The sequence below is a fragment of the Ceratotherium simum genome, chromosome X, assembly GCF_057802395.1.
Source record: "Ceratotherium simum simum isolate JZ-2026a chromosome X, ASM5780239v1, whole genome shotgun sequence".
NCBI lineage: Eukaryota > Metazoa > Chordata > Mammalia > Perissodactyla > Rhinocerotidae > Ceratotherium > Ceratotherium simum.
In genome coordinates, this window is record NC_141940.1 from 61,155,498 (window position 1) to 61,176,555 (window position 21,058).

A 21,058-nucleotide genomic window follows, 5' to 3' on the forward strand; every position below is an offset into this window, starting at 1 on the left:
ATGAAAAACAAGGTGCTTCAGGACATGAGAAGACAAGAGGACCATAGTTAGAAAGGAGGAGAAATATGTCCTCCTCTGTGCCTGGAGGGGAGGAAATAAGGTTGCCTGTGGATAAGAATCATTTTGAAGGTGGGAGTGCAAGAAGCTGAAGAGCTAAACACCTTTGGCTTTATTTATTTTGAGGCTATGTTATAATCATATACATAAAAATTTAAAATTGTTTTACTTTTCCGATGAAACTAACTTTTTATCTTATGAAATATCCATCTTTATCTTTAGTAATGCTTGCTTTGTGCCTTGACATCTACTTGGTCTAATATTTCAAATTTATTTGAAATGCATGGTATATATTTTTCCATCATTTTATTTTCAAACATTCCATATTTTTATATTTTAGGCATGTCTTTTATAAGCAGCCTATAGTTGGGATTTTTCTACCTAGTATAACATTCTTGTTCTTTTAATTGGAGCATTTAGTTTGCTTACATTGAATGTTATTACTGATATATTTGGGTTTAAATCTACCCCCTTACTACTTGATTTCTAGTTTTTCTGCCTATTTTTTCTTCCCTTTGCTTCTTTCTTGCTTTCTTTTGAACTATTATTTGTTATTTTCCCATCTATTTGCTTGATAGTTATACCTTATTTTATTATTCTCTTAGTGGTTACCACAAGCATCCATGGCTTTTCAAAGTACTTTTTTCACTTCTTGAAAAGTGCAAAGACCTTAGAATACTTGAACTTTATTTACCCTCCTCCCTCCTTATTTGCTACTGTTGTAATGAGTTTACATTCTATATATTTTAAACCCCATATTATTATTGCTGTTATTATCATTTTACCCAGTCAATAATCATTTATATTTACATACATATTTACCATTTTTGTTGCTCTTCATTCCTTTCTGCACCCTCGAGCTTCCATCTGGGATCATTTATCTTCTGCTGAAGAACAACATTTAAGCTGGGCGTCCTGGTAACAAATTCTCAGCGCTGTTTCTCCAAAAAGTCTTAATTTCACTTTCTTTTTTGAATGATATTTTATGGGAAATTGAATTCTAAGTTGGCAGTTATTTTTCCCTTCAGTACTTTCAGTTCACTTTTTGAAAATAGTATTCCGTTTTCTTCTGGCTTGCATTGCTTCACAGTCTAGGTTTCCTTCTTGTCCCAGATCTTGGCCCCATTTTGTTCACTGATTGTTAGCTCTCTAATGCCTTTAAAGATTTTAAACATTTGTCAAGCTTTTCTACTGTTTTTCAGCTGGAAGGTTGACACAAAATACCAAGTCCATCATTACTTGCCGTATTCCAAAGAAGTTCATAACTGATTGGCCCAATATTTTTGCTGATGGGGTTGGTGAGGCCATAAGCTGAGATTGAAAGTAGGCTGGAGTTGGATAGGGGACCTTTTTTTTTTGGAAGTGGTGAAATTTTGGATTAGCTTGTGAGAAAAAGACAGCTGACCACAGATCATTAAATAAATAAGTGATATTGACAATCTCACCGAACTTGATAGATAGCAATGACAAGCAAGGATAGAGAGTGATATAATGTATCCGGGCCTCGATTTCTTAATTTTAAAAATCGATATGAAAATACTTCCTGCCTTATCTATCACAAGTCGTTTTGAGGACTAAATGAGATGATGGTATGCGTTTCAAAAGAAATGATGCACGTGAAAGTAAACTATGATGTGGTATAAATATTGGCTATTTATACATATGCAGATATTTAAAAATTGAATAAGACATACTGAATTTGAAATCATCTTTTCTTATTCAAAAGAACAAAATGTATGGAATTGTGTCTTCCAGAGTTTATTTTTAGGGTCATGGACAGCCTTTAAATTTTTATTCATAGAACTGGCATTACTGCCACACTCCCATGGCACTGGGGGAAATAGTCATGGAGGAAGGCTGTGAGTTAGGCAAGTAACTGATCATATCACACTTAGAGCAAATGAGAGAGAAGGTGAAGGTAAAGAAGTGAGATGGAATGGGAAAAAGAAGAGAAGCAAAAAGACAGGCAGATACTGTGTGAGTTTCAAATCCATACTTTCTTCTTTAAATGTGAGCTACTGTAAAGCATCTTCCTGATGAAGATAATTTAGCACAGCAATCACACTCAGACTAGCTACTGCTGGAAACCTATCAGGGTCATTGGTCAAACAGTTATTGCAGAAAGGCCCATGGAGAACACAGTAAGCCTACTGCCTAATTGTGGGCTCCTGGTTTTATCTCCTGGGTCGTGCCACTTGAATAGAAACAAGATGTCAGCCAGTACTTCTAGCTTCTCTTCCTGAGCAGAGATGAACCATTTAAGCTAGACAATTTTGTAACATAGTTCATTATTTGCCATTGTCACATGGGAATAGATAGATTCTGAAACTTTGTTTCTGAGGGTAGAAGGGCGGAGCCACTTTTTTTGAACTAAATGATAGATTTTTCAGAATGTACTGTAATGACACATTCTGGGAACACAAAACACTCCTTTTAGATGATGCATCTTTACAATGAAAATACCTTGTAGCCATGCAATATTTCAACATACAAACATGTATTTTGTAATTCTAATTTTTATTACACTTGGAAATGATTCCACTATTGATTTACTTTAAAACAAAAAGCCCACCGAGTAGTCTACTGGATTTTTAAATGTCAAAAAAATGCTAAAAACTTTCCATTAACTTAGATAAATACAGTTACTTCTTAGATTTCTCCCTTAGTAGAGCATTAAGGTTGATTTTTCCTGCCATCTAATCATTCTAGGCAGCTTTCTTGTACTGTTAGTTTCCTCAACAAGGCATATTGTTTCATACCCACATCTATTAATTAGAATGTTGTATGTTATATTCCAAAGGTACAATTAAATTTTGTGCCTTTAATTTTTGTTTTGAATTGCTGATGCTGATAACCTAGAGTTGGCATAGATGTCACAATTTCATGAAATATGATAGATCTCAAAATCAACTATGATAGCATTGGCTACTCACAGCATTGCAATGTTACAAATAATGTATTTTAGATGGTGGCCAAAAACAGAAGAAACTTTGATTGAAAAACTACAGCATATAATAACACATTTCAGATTGTACAAGAATTTATGGGCTATGACAATGAAAACATATGGGTCTTCAAAATGCTTGATCAAATTGATGGTCATAATTATCCACACACCAAGTGCACGAAAAGCACATGGAGCCAGGCATATTAGATGAAAAGTGAGTGTGACAAGATGCTGGTAGAGACGATGCCAATGTGCCAGTACACTTCCCTGAACATGAAAGAATGGTCCCAGATGGAAAAATTACTAGTTATTCTAATTGTAGTTGGTACAGGCCCACATTTGTGGGTAGGTTTCTTTAGCCCTCTAAATGAAAGCATCTCATAAACTTTACACCCATCCCAAAGAGGTTGCAACTTTATGGCCAGTGTTTAATGCAGTTTAGCAAAAATAATTCAGGCAGCTGACATAGAGGGAAGCATACTGGCTTGGTACATTCCTTGCTGACACAAAAGCCGTATCTATATAGTATTTACTGTTTGACCTTCAATGTCGTTTTCCTCTTTCACGTTACTTGTCTCTATGGAGTTAGAAGAACTGTTAATGATAAGGAATGGAGCCAGAGAGAAGTATGCAGAGAAAAAAACATGCCTAATCCCAGAGACAGATTTACCATGAAGCCAAAGAAGCATACGTTTTAGGGCCCCTCACTTGTACAGGCCCCTTCCAAGGCCCTGAGAATATTTTATGTTTGTAATATTTCTCAAATTTTTAAAATTTATAATTTGTTGTGATTTTTCTCATTCCAAATTTCAATTTGTATATAATTTTGTATTTTTTTTTAAAAGAGGGACCCTCAAACTGTATAAGGTTCAAGTTCTTCAAAACCTGGATCCTCCCCTGTTAAGTGTGCCTCACCAATAATCAGCTGGGAGAATTTGATTTGATATCTTTTGAACTCCTAAGACCCTCCCCCTTCCCAAAATACATCAGAATCTATAGCTACAAAACAAACATTTTGATGAAAATCAATAATACTCAATCCATTTCCATGTTAGGAATTAATTAATCATTAGGCAGAATATATGCACTAGTTAATGACTTCTTTGAGAGGCCACTATGGGAAGAAATAAAATTGTGGGCCTCCTGTGAAACCATATTAGATTCGTAGAACTATAAGTGACCTCAGTTGTCATTCACCCAAGCCCTGCATTTTACATAGAAGAAACTGAGATTTGGAAAGGAAATACGACTTGTTCAAGTTTGCATCTAGGTAATTAGTGGTAAAGTAGGGATTTCAAGAAAACTATTTAAACCTCATACTAATTTCTACTATTGTTCCAATTTATTTGCTTCTGTATTTATGAAGTTTATTTCCTAACATGTTTTGGATTTGTATTTCTTGCACAAGGTTAAAATTCTATCTAACTCTGCTAATGAGAGCCAAATAAATTACTATTCAATATTTTAAATCATTACTTTGTGTAATTCACCATCAGCATATAATGTCATATTCTTTTTGCATCCAGTTTACAGTTTAATGACACCCTTGATCCAATTGAACAATAAGGTAACAGCTTCTATTTTAAAGGTTTATTCATTTTTTCAGGTCATTAACTGACTATTTCAACCCAAACAATTCTGTATTAAAAATCTCTACCCTCTCTCTTTCATTAAAACATTACAATAAGATTAGGTTTTCCATGCCACTGTAATAATAATTTTGTTATGTGTACATAGACAACAATAAAGTAAGACAGCAATAAGCGAAAATGATTCTGAAAATACAAGCAAGACATTTGAAGGATTACTTCCAATTATAGCTTAAAAAAAGTTCACATTAAATCATTTTTCAGTTGGAGCAAGTCTGAAGGTTATTGTGCTCTTTGTTTAAGGAGATATAAGTCATAACCACATTACTTTTTAAAAGTACTGGAAACTCAAATACTAAGATAGATGCAACAACAGCCTGATTGGGCTAAAATAATGTACTTAAAATATGCAAGCAGACTTCACTGGGAATTAATCTCCAGGCTTCATATTTCTGAACTTAAAAATTCCTTATCTCAATGCATTATGAAAATCTTTATAATAAGTTTGGAACACATACATATAAGTAATATAAAATGCACATAAGTTACCATTAAGACCCCAGTGCTTAAATGGTCAAGGGTTATGAACAGGCAATTCAGCTAAAAGGAAGCAAAAATGGCTAATAAATATAATGGAAAACATTTAACCTCATTAATTGTAAGAGAAACAAAATATGACTAAGATTATGATTATGACTATTTTTCACCTAGATAATCCTATTTGTTTAAATAGTAAAAGCATAATGAAATGGTTATGCATGCATGCTGCTGATAGAAGTGTAAACTGATACAACACTTTAGAAACGCAATTTTTAAATATATATTAAGAAACTTAAAAATGTTCATAACCCTTGGACCAATAATTCCATACCTAAGCAACTAATCCTGAAAAAAAGCTTTATGCATGAAGATGCACACTTATGTATATCAAAGCAGTATATATAATAGTAACATAGCAAGAATTTGAAATAATTTGAATGTCAACAATGGAGAAGATATCAAGTAAATTATGTTATGTTCATATGATTAAATTATATATATATATGTGTGTGTATATGTCATAATTATGTAAGCAAAATATGATTAGAAGAAACACTGGAAGAAAATACACAAATATTGTTAATGGTTAAAACAATTCAAATGCTTTTCTATATTTTCCATATTTATAGAATAAGGAGTAATTACTTGCAAATTAGAAAAATTAATTTTAATTACAAAGATAAAGAAATGGATAAAATAGGAGAAACACATATACCATATAAGAAAAATGTACAAGCAATTAAATACGTATTAAAACCAAAATGAGGTTTGATTTTACAATTATAGCAAGAATAAAGAGATAAAATCCAATACTCGTGAAAATGTAGGGTTTAATTTGGTAGAGTTCTCTGGTAGATAATTTGATAATACAAATAATCTTAAAATAACTGTATACTCTGTCGCCATAATCAGAATCATAGGAATATATTCAAGGAAATTATCTGAATGGTTAAAAATACATTATACTTACAAAGATAACTATATCGGCTTTACTATTAATACCTGAAAACTAGTGGCAATCTAAATAATCCAACAATAATTGAATGATTAAATAAATTACAGTATATAAACTCAATGATATATAATGCAATCACTTAAAATTAATATAATGACTACATGGAAAAGCAAGATATGATTACATCATCTTATAGATTGTATACATTGAGAAACATTGGAAGGAAACCAAAAAACCTAAAATGATGGCTGTGTTAAACTAGAGAGGATTTGATTGATATTAACAAATCTTTTCTAAATGCTTTATATTAAAGCTAAATCTTTTTTAAAAATTGCTTACCACTTGCTCTCGAGGTGGCTTCTCTTCCGGGGTAATAAATTTTGGAATTTGTGTTTCTGGTCCTGCAAGATCAGGTGGCAGAGCCATTAGGTAATGACAGATTTTAGTCACACCCTTGCACTAGAAAAGAAGAAAACAAAGAAAAAAGATGCATGAAACGCATATCAATGTCATTAACTTAGTTCTAATATGTAGTTGCCATAACTTTCATTTTTCAAAAAATGAATATATATATATTCATATTTATATTCAAGGAAGGATATTACATGACTCACTAACACAATGAAAATATATTTGTTTGGTTCCAGAATGAGTCAAGTGTGTAGTATCAAAGTATAAAACTGGGCTTAATTTTTTAGGTCCTCTCAATTGTGGTGTGGTTAACATGCAGATGAGTGAGAAGAAGTAAAAATAGATTTCAAATGTTCATTTATTTATATATATTCTTTTCATGGAAATTTTAGAAAAGGCAAAAGAGCCTAAGAAGAAATTAACTATCACCCAGAATCTCACCCACAGGGAAACAGGGTAAATATTAAATTTACTTATCATGAGTTCCATAAATATCTATTTACTGTGGATTTATTTCAAAATGCACTTTTGGTGGGGACTTTTTAATATCCCTGTATATATGCTTTCAGGGACCATATTGTCATTTTCTTTAAATAGGGCAAACTCTCTAAAGGAAATTTAAACTGTGTGAATTTTAATATTTTCTTATAACACATAGAACTTGATTCTAAAATGTCAGTAAGAGTTAGGAAAGGAAATGAAAACTTTGAATAAAAAGAAAGAGTTATAAATAATAGCCCAATAAACCACCTACTTACCTGTCAGTAAACCTCAAAGGTGGGAACTGTAGCTTTTATATATAACTCTTTGAATCTCTATCACTTAGCACAATTCCAAGTACATAGTAGAACTACACAAATATTTATTGTTGATGAGTATGAGGGCATAAAAGCAATTCTCAAACTTTTCCAAAGAATATATAAAATGATTGTCTAACATTGGCTTCAGGTAAAGGGGTCATGGGAAAACACAGTGATTTGAATGGTTAAAGAGCAAAATAGCTTACAATCTTAATGACTTGAAAAAACCTATAGACAAAAATCCATATCCATGCTGGTACCAAATGTGTATTTTATCCTTGGTAAATATTTCAATTTAATGTGTACATTTAAAGTGTAAAGTTATAAATATGACATAGGTTCTCCATACATGCATAGGTTGATTGTTTTTAAAGCAGATTCAGAGAATATTTATGTTGGATGTTATCTTAACATCTGTCCAAACTCTTCATTTTCAGATGGGGAAACTGAGGTTGTTACAACATAAGATTTGAGGTCCAAGGGGCAAGGACCACATCTTTGTGCTCTTTGTATTTCTTTTGCCTAAACCCAGTGCCTGTAACATACTAGATGTTCATTAAATGTTTACTGAATGAAATAAATTCATTCCTAATTGGAACTTCATGCTCCAACCAGCTGGTTTCTTAAGTGTTACACCAATGCACCATGCTCATTCCTGTTTCCAGATTGTTCCTTTTGATTGAAATGTCCTTACTTTCACCTTTGTCTAGCCAAACTGTTTCCAGCTTTCAGGACCCTATTGAGTTCCAGTTTTATCTGTGAAATCTTATAGCTGATTTTAGCCTTCTCTGTACACTATGACTATCTTCCCATTAAAATTCTATTGCAGAGCAATCTACCATCTAAATCCTTAACTAAGACCACATGAGTGAGGAGAAAAGATTTGGGGCAGGTGGGAGGAAAAGAATGAAGCAGAGCTTCCACGATTGTATTAGGAATGGGGCAAGAAGCAGTAGTAAAATAGTGTTAAGTTGCTTCACCATTTTATAAACCTATAGTTAGGCGATGTTAGCAGATACTGCAACATAGTCTCACGTGATCCTTTCATTTCTTTGGATGCCTTATTTTCCCAATTAGGCTATCAGGCCTTCTTTTCCAAATTAGGTTATCAACTCTTTAAGAGCATGGAACATATTTTGCAATTTGTAAACCCTGCTAACACAGTGTGTACAGAATAACTTTAATAAACATCAGGTAGGTCCTGAAAGCAGAAAGCCAACTGACAGTAGTACTAATTAAGTAAGAACTTTCCTGGCTCCTTTTCTTTCCCAGCCCTATCCCCTCACTCTCCTATCTCCACTTTGACTCTGAAGAGATCAGAAATCAGCCGGCAAACTGAGAGGTGAGGAGTGGGGAAAGAAAGAAGAAATGAATCTCCCTTACCGAACTTCAAGTTCTTGCTTCCAGAAGGCCATAGCTAGGAGAGGGGATTAGGTGCAACTTTGAATCAAGTTGAAGCTCTGACTTCTACATGGAGTTAGATATTCTAAATAACTTCAGGAATTTCTATCACTTGAGTGAGCAGAAAATCTTGGAACTGCCCAATTTTTCATCTTCCATTGATGTTTAAAGAAACAGTGGGAAATAAAAATACATATGCTTTAATGATGATATCCCATGAATCTTCCTTGTACAACATTCTGATTACAGCTAGTAATTACAGCTGGGATTATCATGGGACTATGTTTATCCACTGCCTCTTTTGTAAGAAAAATGCCTATGTGGTTGCTGGACTTGGGGAATGGGGTAAACTCATCCCGAAAATAAATATGACATGGGTGTTGCTGCTATTGTTAGAATAACTGTTAAAACATATTTCCTCACCTATCTTCTGGTGAATTTTGAAATGGTGTACTTTGATCTCACTCTCACCCTTATTCTCCCCCTCCACACTCTTTTTTGCCAATATAAGGGTTACTGTACAGGTTGCAACTTGCTGGAGGACAATGGCCTAGAGATAAGTAAAAATAAGGCATGAGCCATCTCCATCACTCTTTTATCTTACTGAAAACACTAGCTTCCATTCATAGTTTACTGTGAGAATGCAGGACAGCATTATGAACACTGGCTAATTGCTGATAAAGCCTCAAACGTACACAATTATTAATTATGTTTCTTGTTCTGTGTAAAATGATTTCAAACTAGTTTCAAACTTGGTGTACTAATTTTAATGAATTTTTTCCCCCCACAGCCCTATTTTTCTTCCTGGTAAACAAAGAAGAAAAAGCCTCTAATTGAAAAGCAATGGCTTACTATAAAGGGTAATAAAAATTAACAGAGTAAGGAATTGAAGTGATAAGTAGTATCATCTCTTAAAGGTCCCATAAATAGTAGCCAAGGGTAAAGAATGTCAGTTTGACCTCTAAAGATACAACAGAGAGGGAGAGTTTAAAAAGTTGTTCTGCCTAGTGCAATCACTATTAGAACTCTGTCAGATGGTTTTCTCTCAATGGTATCACTTTTTGGATAACAATAAGAAACAAAAGAAAAGGCCAGAAAGAAAAGAAAAAATATTTATTATTTTTCCTGGCATTTGTCATGTCTAAACGGCCCACTCTTTTTCCTGAAACACTAAGCCAAAAATTGAGACATGCTCCAGATAAATCAATTATAATAACACAAATGTTACTCAGAATGTGATCTGTGTTTTGTTTCATGCTTTTTAGTCAAGCTGTAATTTATGCCATTAAATAAGTTCAATAATCAACAACATTTGTTTTACAGCACAGCCTTTGTTGTGCTTCTGATAATGATGTGGGTAATGGGATCAGAAAAGCACTAAGGCTGGCTTTTGAAATTGATATGCCGTTCTCATCTCCTCTTCATTTAGCTGGGAGATGAGATACAGGAACAGACAGAGTTCATTTGCTCAATACTGAGCTAAACCCCAAATTTGAATTTACAGCTTTGCACTTTCTCACTTAGGGTAGTGAAAGGAAGTTGGAGACCAATTGATGATTTCAGACACTCCATAAGGAAGGAAAATATAGCCAGTAAGAAACTTTGACCCAACTTACTTTGTCTCTTCAAATATTTATCATTTAGAAAATGTCACTTTTTTTACTTGAGAAGCTGAGAGATACTAACAAGATAATCATTCCATATATATTATTTGGATGAACAATTATAAAAACTATTTTGTCCCTCTACAATGGCTTATGCCAAGGAAACAGCTACACTGGTAGACCTGGATTTACCTAGATAATGATTTAACATCTCTCTTCTGCAACTACTGGGTTTTCATTATGTATATCCATTCATCTAACAGTTTCAAAAGTTTGTCTTCTATTCTTAGCAAAGTAAAACTTTCATTGAGAGTGACTCCCCCTTCTGCTTGCCCCACTTGCTTCCTAGATTATAGAAAATGTGAATTTTAAGCATAAGCATATTGCAGATTGCAAATCAGACCAGTTTAGAACCTAGGCTGGGTTCCATAATTTATGTCCTGAGTGGTTCTTATGTATTAATCTACTTCTCTGTGACAACTTTCTTATTTCTTTAGTAGGAATGGCAGGAGGTAAATGTTGTTTACTATAAATAGCACTGAAATGTAAGTCAGAAGTCGTGGGTTTAAAGGTCAGCTTTGCTATTTTTAAAAATGGTTATCTCAGTCAAATCACTCAACCTCTATGACCTCTATTGTTAGATGAGGATAATAATATTGAACAGAGTTGTTGTGATAATTAAATGAGACATTATATATATATATATATATATACACACACATACACACACACACACATAAATATATATATATGAAAAGTGCTTTGTAAATCATAATCTGGAATATACACATAAGGTAGTAAGAGATTAGTAACAAAATATATCCCATGTGATCTGTGTTTTAAAGTAAGACTATCATTTACCTTGCAAGAAAAAAGTATAAAAATAAATGTTTAAAAGTATATCAAACAATTTGAACTGCCTGAAGAAATATGCCACAAATTTCTAAGTAGCATTATTTTCATTAATAAGATGATTTATTTAACTTACTTTCCCAACCACTCTGAGAATGAGGCTTTATTTCCTTTGAAAATATAAGCCAATGCCTTAGGGGACTTGTGATTCTACAGTGATACAATGTAAGCTTCAGGAAAAATTGTAAAACAGAAGGTGATATCTTAAACTATTCCACTCCTTCCTGTAACCACTGAGGTACAGGACTTTCATAATGCATCTGCAATGTCAAGGTCCCCCACTCCAGCTCCTGCGGGCTTGTAATCTTTCTCTATGGGGCATATAAATTAATTATTGCATTTAGGAAGAAGTAGCAGGCATAGGAAGGGTTCGTCAACAGTACTTATTGCAGCTAAGGACTATCAAATCAGCCACGCTTTAATTCCAATAGTCTATATCAAGCAACACTTTAAACAAAGGGACCAACAAGAGCCCAAGAAAATTATTTAACATGTAAATCACATTTCCTCTTGGCACAACTAAGAGGAGTCTATGCTACCATGTCAGTTAGGTAAAGTGCTAAAACTCAGAGATAACAAAAAACATAACCTTCAAGGCTTGACAAATGCAGCAAATATAAGGATAATGACAGAATGTTGGAAGAGACAAGGGTAGGGAATGCTGAAAGGAATGCGTGGCAAAAAACACATAAAATATTTCCTGTACCTAAGACTACAGCCCAAAGGTCAGAGATAAGAAACAAAATGAAAATATTAACACAAGCCTCCTGCAGGATGAGGTCAAAATATATTACCTCAATGATATTCTTTTTGCAAATGAGTTGTGGTTGTGATACATGTGACAGGAGCTCACTACATATCAAATCACTATCTTTAAAGGAATTACAGGGAAAGGAGCAGAAGAAACATGTTGTCAGTTATTTTTAGATTATTTTATGGCTGAATTAGTAATTTTCTAACTTTTTGACTACGAATTATCTAAACTGAAGGAAACTTCATGTTTCCAAGATATTTGGATTATGTTAATTTTAAAAGTAATGGTGTTCATTCTATGGGCAATGATATGGGCAGGCAGCTATATGATCCAAGGAATGTACTACTTTAGGGTCCAATAAAAGACTAGTATTTTGTAAGCTTTCAAAATACAGGAAAGTTTTATTATCTCAAGGATATGAACATAACTGAACCAAGAGCCAAGGATAAGAATTGACAAAGTTCATTTGATGAATCCTGAGCTGAAGCCAAATGTTGGACTTTTAAAATAAATCCTAAGATTGAGACACATTTCCTTACACCAAATAGCCCCTTTATCTAATTGAAACCAAAACAAAATGTATTTTCCAAATCTAAAACCAGTATTGAATAGGCAATACTGGTCAATATTGAAAAGGCCAAATATCATCTGAAATAATTTTTCATTCTTCTTGATATTCTTTTCTCAGTTTACCCTTTCCATATAAGAGTTCTCAAAGGTGAAACTACTACTCACCATAAGCCTAAGAACATATCCACTATGTTATGGAGAGTGGATTAGATCTCCCAAGCACTCATTATGGGATATGAGATATCTGCTTCAATTTAAAATTTCAGATGCAATTATCAACTTAGAGGCACATATTTGGAGGCACCAAAGAATATCTAAGCCAAAATGATTATCCTCTGTCATAACTTAAAAGGACAGAAGACTTGATTATACTGAAGAATCCTCGTTAGAAGACTCTTTATGGGCCACTCAGGAGCTAAGTGAGCCATGGATGTTGGCCCTGAAATGACCACTGAACAAATTTGTAAAAAATAAGAATTATAAGAACAAAACACCCCACGCAAAATAATTCAAATATCAGCTTACCACTGATTTAATAGAAAACTTTATGAAGAGATGAAAAATTTGTAATCCAGTAGCAGCATAGTAAATCCAACTTATTATATAATTTTAGGCAAATTAATTAATCTTTCTGACAGTGTCTGTAAAACAGGAAAGACAATAGCTGTCTACTCTACCTCACAGACTATTCATTGAGAGACTACTTTATGACAGGCAATGTGGATGTGTGTGTGAGTCTGTGTTCTAAATTAAATTCACAATAACCCTATGAGTTTGGTATTATTAGCTCCAATTAGCAGATGGGGAAATCAAGTGATGTCAAATGATTTATCTTAGTCTTATAGATGATAAGAGGTAGAGGCAGGATTTGACCCTCTATCTGCTGGACTTCAAAGATTATACTTTGACCATTGTACAATATTGTCTCTCTTGATGTACAAAAAAGTACCTTTAAAACTATAATAACCTATACCAATATAAGGTGGTATCATCATTATTATATTTAAACCTCAGATAAATAAAAATGCATTTTGTCTAGATAGTGGAGAGGATGGGGCAGGAACACTGGACTGGATGATATGGCTCTTTTAAGGCTCTGGAATTCTTTAGCTGGCTGTGTATAATGATTTGTTTATCTATGTGATTTAATTATTATAATGTAGAAAAAATGATTTCCTTAAGCCATCTATCTCCTTGGTTTTTGATCAAGGAATAAGGGCAAAGTCCATGTTCTTTACTGTCTGACCTCATCTATGACACATAGCATATGGCCTGTAATGTTATCTGGACCAAACCTCAGAGGAATTAATATTGGCTCACTATAATTGTAGAATTTCAGAATCTCAGAACAGTAAAGAATTGAGAAATCATCAAACCTATCCTCCCACTTTATGTAGATATTTGTATTCCAAAATTAAATATAAAATAGAGAATAATTCAGTTACGTTTTCCAAGAAGTTTTATTTGAAAATGAAAAAATCAATATTCTGCACAGCTTACTCAGTATAACCAGGGAAACATTGGCACCTTGTGCTGTAATGTGGCTCTTGGGAAAGGAAGCAAAACATCATATTGATCCAAGAAGCAGCAGCAGGAGCAGCAGTAATACCACCTGTATCGGGGGTGGGGGTCCCCAAGACCCCCCATTTGGAGATTTGCTAGGACTCATGGGGCTCAGCATGTAGTTGTACTCATGGCTAAAATTTATTAAACTAGTAAGAGTACATGGCTGGATCATAACATAAAATGATACTGGCAGATTCTGGAGGAATCCACATGCAGGCTTCCTTATGCTTTCTCCACCCCGTGAGGGATCACACAGAGCACACTCTATCCCCAGCAACAAAATTGAAGTAACGTGTATGATGTTTCTGCCCAGGGAGGCGCATTAGAGACTCAGTATACAAGGTTTTTTACTGGGGGTTGATCACGTAGGCACACTCTGCCTGGCACATATGAAAATTCCAGAGTCCCAGAAGGAAATCAGGTGTTCAGCATAAACCGTGTTGTTTGTACAAACACTATAGGTGCAATGAGCCACTCTTATCATTCAGCAAGCAGAGAAAATCCAAGTTCCCAGACTCCAGCCAAGGCCCAACCTTCCAAGCAAGTTTTTCTAAAAACAGCATTCTCAATCCTGCTAACTTTTTTCACACCACCACTGCCCAAATGGGGCTCATTTCTAATCATTAAGTGAAAGCAATTTTGAATGCACCTGCAATACCATCAAAAAAATAAATATCTTACCTGTGGCACCTGAATGACTAATGAGAGGTGTAGAGTAGGTGGTAGCATTTAGGACAGGAATTAAGTATCTATGGTGGAGGATGATTTTCTTTGAAGTTAACAATATTCGAAGAATTTAATTTTATTTCTTAATACTATTAAAGTGGTCTATTAGGCTCAGGCATTGCAAAGTGCCTGTTTTCTTAAATCTTGAACTAAATCCTGTCTGAGAACCATATTTATTTAGGTCACTGATGATACACCATAATGTTCAATTTGGTAGTGAATAAGCAAGGTACTTTTGGGAAAAAAACAGAATTATAGGTTAGAAGAATCTACCATGTTAATAAAATAAGCCAGTACCAGAAATTTTACATATTCTTCCTACCAATGTCTCTCTTTCTTAGCTTTAATGATCACAAGGAACACTTGTGAAAAATATAGATTAATAGGCCGCTTGAAGATTCAGAATAGATAGTATAGCACAATGGTCAAAGTTATCAATTTTGGAACCAGACTTCCTGGATTCACAACTTAACTCTGCCACTTAACAGCTGTGTAACTGTAGGTAAATTAAATAACCTTTGTTTGCCTCAGTTCCCTAATGTATAAAATGGGCATAACAATAGAACCTTACCTCATAGGATTGTTGTGTGGATTAAAGGAGTGAATATATGTAAAATAGAGCCTGGTGCATATATGAAAATACATATACATATTTACACACATATTTACATACATGCAAATTCAAGTGTAAATTATGTATGTGTAATACATGTAAAAAGCTTTGTGTATAAAGGCATGAGATAACTATTATTATTATTATTATTCAGTAGGCATAGGGTAGAAACAAGAAATATATATATTTAACAAGTGCTCCAAGTAGTAGTTATGAGCAGGCAAGTATGAGAAACTCTACATTAGAGCATGTAAGTGGAGATGTCCTAGAAGATATGAAGACTTCTTAGAAAGCAATAGTAATTAAGATAGAGTGGTATTGGTACAAGGATAGACAAATTAATTGATGGAAGAAAATAGAGCATCCATAAAGTGATACACATACATATGGAACTTTGATATACGATAGAAATGGTGTTGCAAAATGGTAGAGAAACAGCAACTATTCAATAAATTGTGCTGGAAGAATTGTTATCCATTTGGAGAAGAATAAAATTAGATATCTGCCCTATCTTACGCAAAAAAAATCAGATGGATTAATAATAAATGTGAAATGCAAAATTTAAAGGTTTTTAGAAGAAAATACTGAAGAAAAACTTTCTGACCTTGGGATAATGAAGGATCTCTTAAACAATAGACAGAAATCACTAGCCAGAAAGGAAAAGATTGATAAATTCTATGCTAAAATAAAGATAACCATGAAAAAAGTGAAAACACAAACCACAAACTGGGAGAAGACATTTGAAACATGTAATCTCAAAGGACTAATATCTAGAATATACAAGGAACAAAGTACAAACCAATAAGAAGAAAAGACAACCAGCCCAATAGAAAAAAAATGGGGAAATATTTAATCAGATATTTCACAAAAGAGAAAGCACACATAGACAATAAACATTAAAATATGGTGAACTTGAGGGACATCAGAAAAATCGTGGAGTATTGCCCCTCTACAACAATAATTTGGCAGTGATCCACAGACAAAAATGCCTTTGTGGGATCTTTGAGGTCCAGGTAGAAGATAGTGAAATCCCAGTACAGTCTAAGACTGAGGAGATCCATTTTGAGAAGGCAGGCTTGCATGTACCCTGGTGGCTAACCCATTGACCGTGGTCCCAGATACAGACCAAGAAACAGCTCCCTACCCCTGTGGACTCAGCAACGTCCATGTTTGGCCTTCATCCTGCTAACAGCACCACACACCAAGGGACCCAGGAGGAGTCAAGCCCACCTGTGCCTTGGGTAATAGGCCTGCAGACCTTGGTCCCAACTCTGGAACCTGAAGTGACCTGTTATCCAACTCCAGACCTTCTCAGCCATGGTCTGGGAGCCCTAGAGGTAAGTCCACCAAACACAGTCTGACTATAGAATCTGAAATAGCCTTCTTACTGCGCTCCAGCCCCTCCCAGCTATAGTATGCAAGCAGTCCTGCTGGCCCAGGGACCTAATGAGGGACACTCCTATCTGTGTAACTAGAGATCCTGAAAGAGTCTCATGCTCAGCTCCAGGTCCCCCAGCCACAGTCCTCAAGCAGTCCTGGTGGCCCAGGGCCCCCCAGGAAACATGCCCCTATCAGTGCCCCAGGAGTCAGGTCAGCCAAACTCAGTCTGACAGCAGACCCTGAAATGAATCTGCAATTTAGCTCCAAACTGTCCCAGCTGTGCTTTATGAGCAGTTCTCCCACTCAGAGATCCATGCTTAGCCAGGCCTCTGGAGTGCCACCCTCTTGAACAAGATCCTGGAAGTAGTCCTGTCTACCCAGGGATCAGACAGGATCTAAGCTGGCCACATGTAGACCCCACTGAAGATCCAGTAATAGCCTCATTAGCTGGCTCTAACCCAGCATAACTGAGATTTCAGAGATAATCTCAACAGCCCAGGGAACCAATAAGAGAAGATCTTTACTTGCTGAAACATGTCGGGAAAGACTGGAAGAGGTGTTTTCTCCCTCAAATGCATAGACAACAACACATGGCTACATGGATCATAAACAAATAGGCAAAATGACACCATAAAAGGAAACTAATAAAGCTCCATAACCAACTGCCCCCAAAATGGAGATCTATGAATTGCCTGACAAAGAATTCAAAATAATCATCTTAAAGAAACTCAGTGAAATGCAAGAAAACACAGATAGAAAATTAAACATAATCAGGAAAACAATGCGTTAATAAAATGAGAAGTTTTATAAAGAAATAGAAATAATGAAAAAGAACTAAATGGAAATCCTGGAGCTGAAGAATACAATGACAGAATTGAAAAATTTAATAGTGAGATTCAACATGAGACTTAACCATAAAGAGAAAGGAATAAGTGAACTTGAAGATAGGTCATTGAAATTAGCCAGTTAGAGAAACAAAAGAAATATGAATGAGAAAGAGTGAAGAAAGCTTACATGACTTATGGGACATCATCAAATGAATGGAAATTTGCACCATGGGAGTACCAGAAGGAGGAGAGAGAAAGGCATGAAAAGCTTATTTAAAGAAATAATAGCTGAAAACTTCCCTGAATCTTGGAAGAGATATGGACATCCAGGAACATGAAGCTCAAAGGATCCCAATCAAGGACAACCTAAAGAAGATAACCCTGAGACACATTATAATCAAAATGTTAAATGTCAAATACAAAGAGATAATTTTGAAAAAAAAAAAAAAAACAAGAGAAAAATGACGTATCACATACAAGGGACTAGCCATAAGGCTTTCAGTGGATTTCTCAGCAGAAACTCTGCAGGCCAGGAAGAAGTGGGATGATATAGTCAAAGTACTAAAAAAAAAATTGTCAACCAAGATTACTATACACGGTAAAATTGTCCCTCAGAAATGAAGGAGAGATAAAGACATTCCCAGACAAACAAGAGCTAAGGCAGTTCATCACCAGTAGACCTGACTGAGATGCTGAAAGGAGTTCTTCAGGTTGAAATGAAAGAGCACTAAGTAACAACGTGAAAACATATAAAAGTATAAAACTCATTGGTAAAGGTAAATATATAGTCAAATTCAGAATACCCTAATACCGTAAAGGTGGTGCATGAATCATTTTTATCTCTAGGGTAAAAGTTAAAAGATAATGATATCAAAAATAATTATAGCTATAAATTTTTTTAATGGATGCACAATATAAAAGGATGTAATGTGTGGGGCCGGCCTGGTGGCATAGTGGTTAAGTTCACACGCTCCACTTTTAGCAGCCTGGGGTTTGCAGGTTTGGATCCTGGGCGCGGACCTATGCTCTTCTCATGGAGCCATGCTGTGGCAGCATCCCACATACAAAATAGAGGAAGATTGGCACAGATGTTAGCTCAGCGACAATCTTCATCAAGAAAAAAGAGGAAGATTGGCAACAGATGTTAGCTCAGGGCCAATCTTTCTCACCAAAAAAAAAAAAAAAAGACTTTTATATCTATAAGAGGTTTGTGTACTCCTCATGGTAACAAAAAAAAGCAAGCTTTAAACTTTTGATAAACAAAAGAGAAAGAGAAAGGAATTCAACCATACCAGTACAAAAAATAAATCCCAAAGGAAGACAGCTAGAGAAGAAGAATGGAATACATGAACTACAAAACAGTCAGAAAACAATTAAAACGGCAGAAAATGGCAATAGTAACTCCTAATCTATCAATAATTACTTTAAATGTGAATGGATTAAATTCTCCAATAAAAAACATAAAGTGGCTGAATGAATAAAAAACCAAGATCCAACAATATGCTTCCTACAAGAGACACAATTTAGCTTTTAGGACACACATAGGGTAAAAGTGAAGGGATAGGATAGCACACTCCATGCAAATGGTAACCAAAAGAGAGTGGAAGAGTGTATATTTATATCAGACAAAACAGAATTTCAGTCAAAATCAATTATAAGAAAAGAGGTCACTATATAATGATAAAGGGGTCAATTAATCAAGAGAATATAACAATTTTTAATATATATGCACCCAACATTGGAGCACCTAAATATTTAAAGCAAATATTACATAAAGGGAGAAATAGACAGTAATACAATAATAGCAGAGAACTTAAATAACCCACTTTCAACAATGGATAGATCATCCAGACAGAAAATCAATAAAGAAACACTGGACTTGAACTGTACTTTAGACCAAATGGACCTAACAGACATACAAAGAACATTCCATTCAATAGCAGTAGAATACACATTCTTCTCATAGAAATGTAACATTCTACAGATAGATCATATGTTAGGCCAGAAAGCAAGTATTAACAAATTTAAGAAGATTAAAATCATATCAAGTATCATTTGTGACTATAGTGGTAAGAAACTAGAAATTGATAACAGGAGGAAAACTGGAAAATTTACAAATATGTATGTATTAAACAACGTACTCCTGAATAACCCGTGGGTCAAGAAGAAATCAACAGGAAAATTAGAAAGTGCATACAGACATATGAAAATGGAAACACAACATACCAAATCTTATGGGATGCAGCAAAAGCATTTCTAAGAGGGAAGTTTATAGCAATAAATTCCTACATTAAGAAAACAGGACGTTCTCAAACTAACTCGATACCTCAAGGAATTAGGAAAAAACAGAGCCAAAAGTTGGCAGAAGGAAGGAAATAATAAAAATTAGAGTAGAAATAAATAAAATAGAGACTAGAAAGACAATAGAAAAAAAATAATGCAACTAAGAGTGCTTTTTTGAAAAGAAAAACCAAACTGACAAACTTTTAGCTAGACTAACAAAGAAAAAGAGAGAAGACTCAAATTATAAATGAAAGAGGAGCTATTACAACTGCTACCACAGAAACACAGAGAATCATGAGACTACTATAAACAATTATACACTAGCAAATTGGACAATCTAGAAAAATTGATAAATTCCTAGAAACATACAACCTACTAAGACTGAATCATGAAGAAATTGAAAATCTGAGCAGATCAATAGAGTCGAGATTGAAACACTAATTCAAAACCTCCCAACAAAAAAAAAACCCAGGACCAGATGGCTTCACATGTGAATTCTACCAAACATTTAAAGATGAATTAATGCTAATCCTTCTCAAACTCTTCCAAAAATTAGAAGAGAAAAAAGGACTTTGAATCTCATTTCACGAGGCCAGCATCATCCATATACCAGCCAGATAAGGACACTACAGGAAAAAAAAATTATAGGCCACTATCCCTAATGAGTACAGAAACAAAACTCCTCATCAAAATGCTAACAAAACGAATTTAACAGCATGTTAAAAGGATCATACAGGCGCCAGCCCGGTGGTGTAGCAGTTAAGTTCGCATGCTCTGCTTCGGTGGCCCAGGTTTTGCAGGTTCGGATCCTGGGCATGGACCTATGCACCACTCATCAAGCCATGCTGAGGCAGCATCCCACATAGTGCAACTAGAAGGATGTACAAATATGACATACAACTACCCACTGGGGCTTGGGGGAGAAAAAAAGAAAAAAGGAGGAAGATTGGCAACAGATGTTAGCTCAGAGCCAATCTTCCTCAAAAAAAAAACTTAAAAAAAAAAGAATCATACATCATGATCAAGTGGGATATATTCCTGGGATGCAAGGATGGTTTGACATGTGCAAATCAATAAATGTAATACACCACATTAACAGAATGAAGTATAAAATTATACCATC

At 34.7% G+C, this 21,058-nt stretch overlaps 1 protein-coding gene across 1 annotated transcript in view; it reads right to left on the reverse strand.

The window, feature by feature from the left end:
• The window catches only part of LOC101400542 (uncharacterized), a 460,477-nt gene that overhangs the window by 159,709 nt on the left and 279,710 nt on the right, over positions 1-21,058 (reverse strand). Inside the window, exon 7 of the mRNA XM_087426455.1 lies at positions 6,428-6,547. Within this exon, the coding sequence (XP_087282581.1) occupies positions 6,428-6,547 (120 nt within the window). The remainder of the gene's footprint in view (positions 1-6,427; positions 6,548-21,058) is intronic.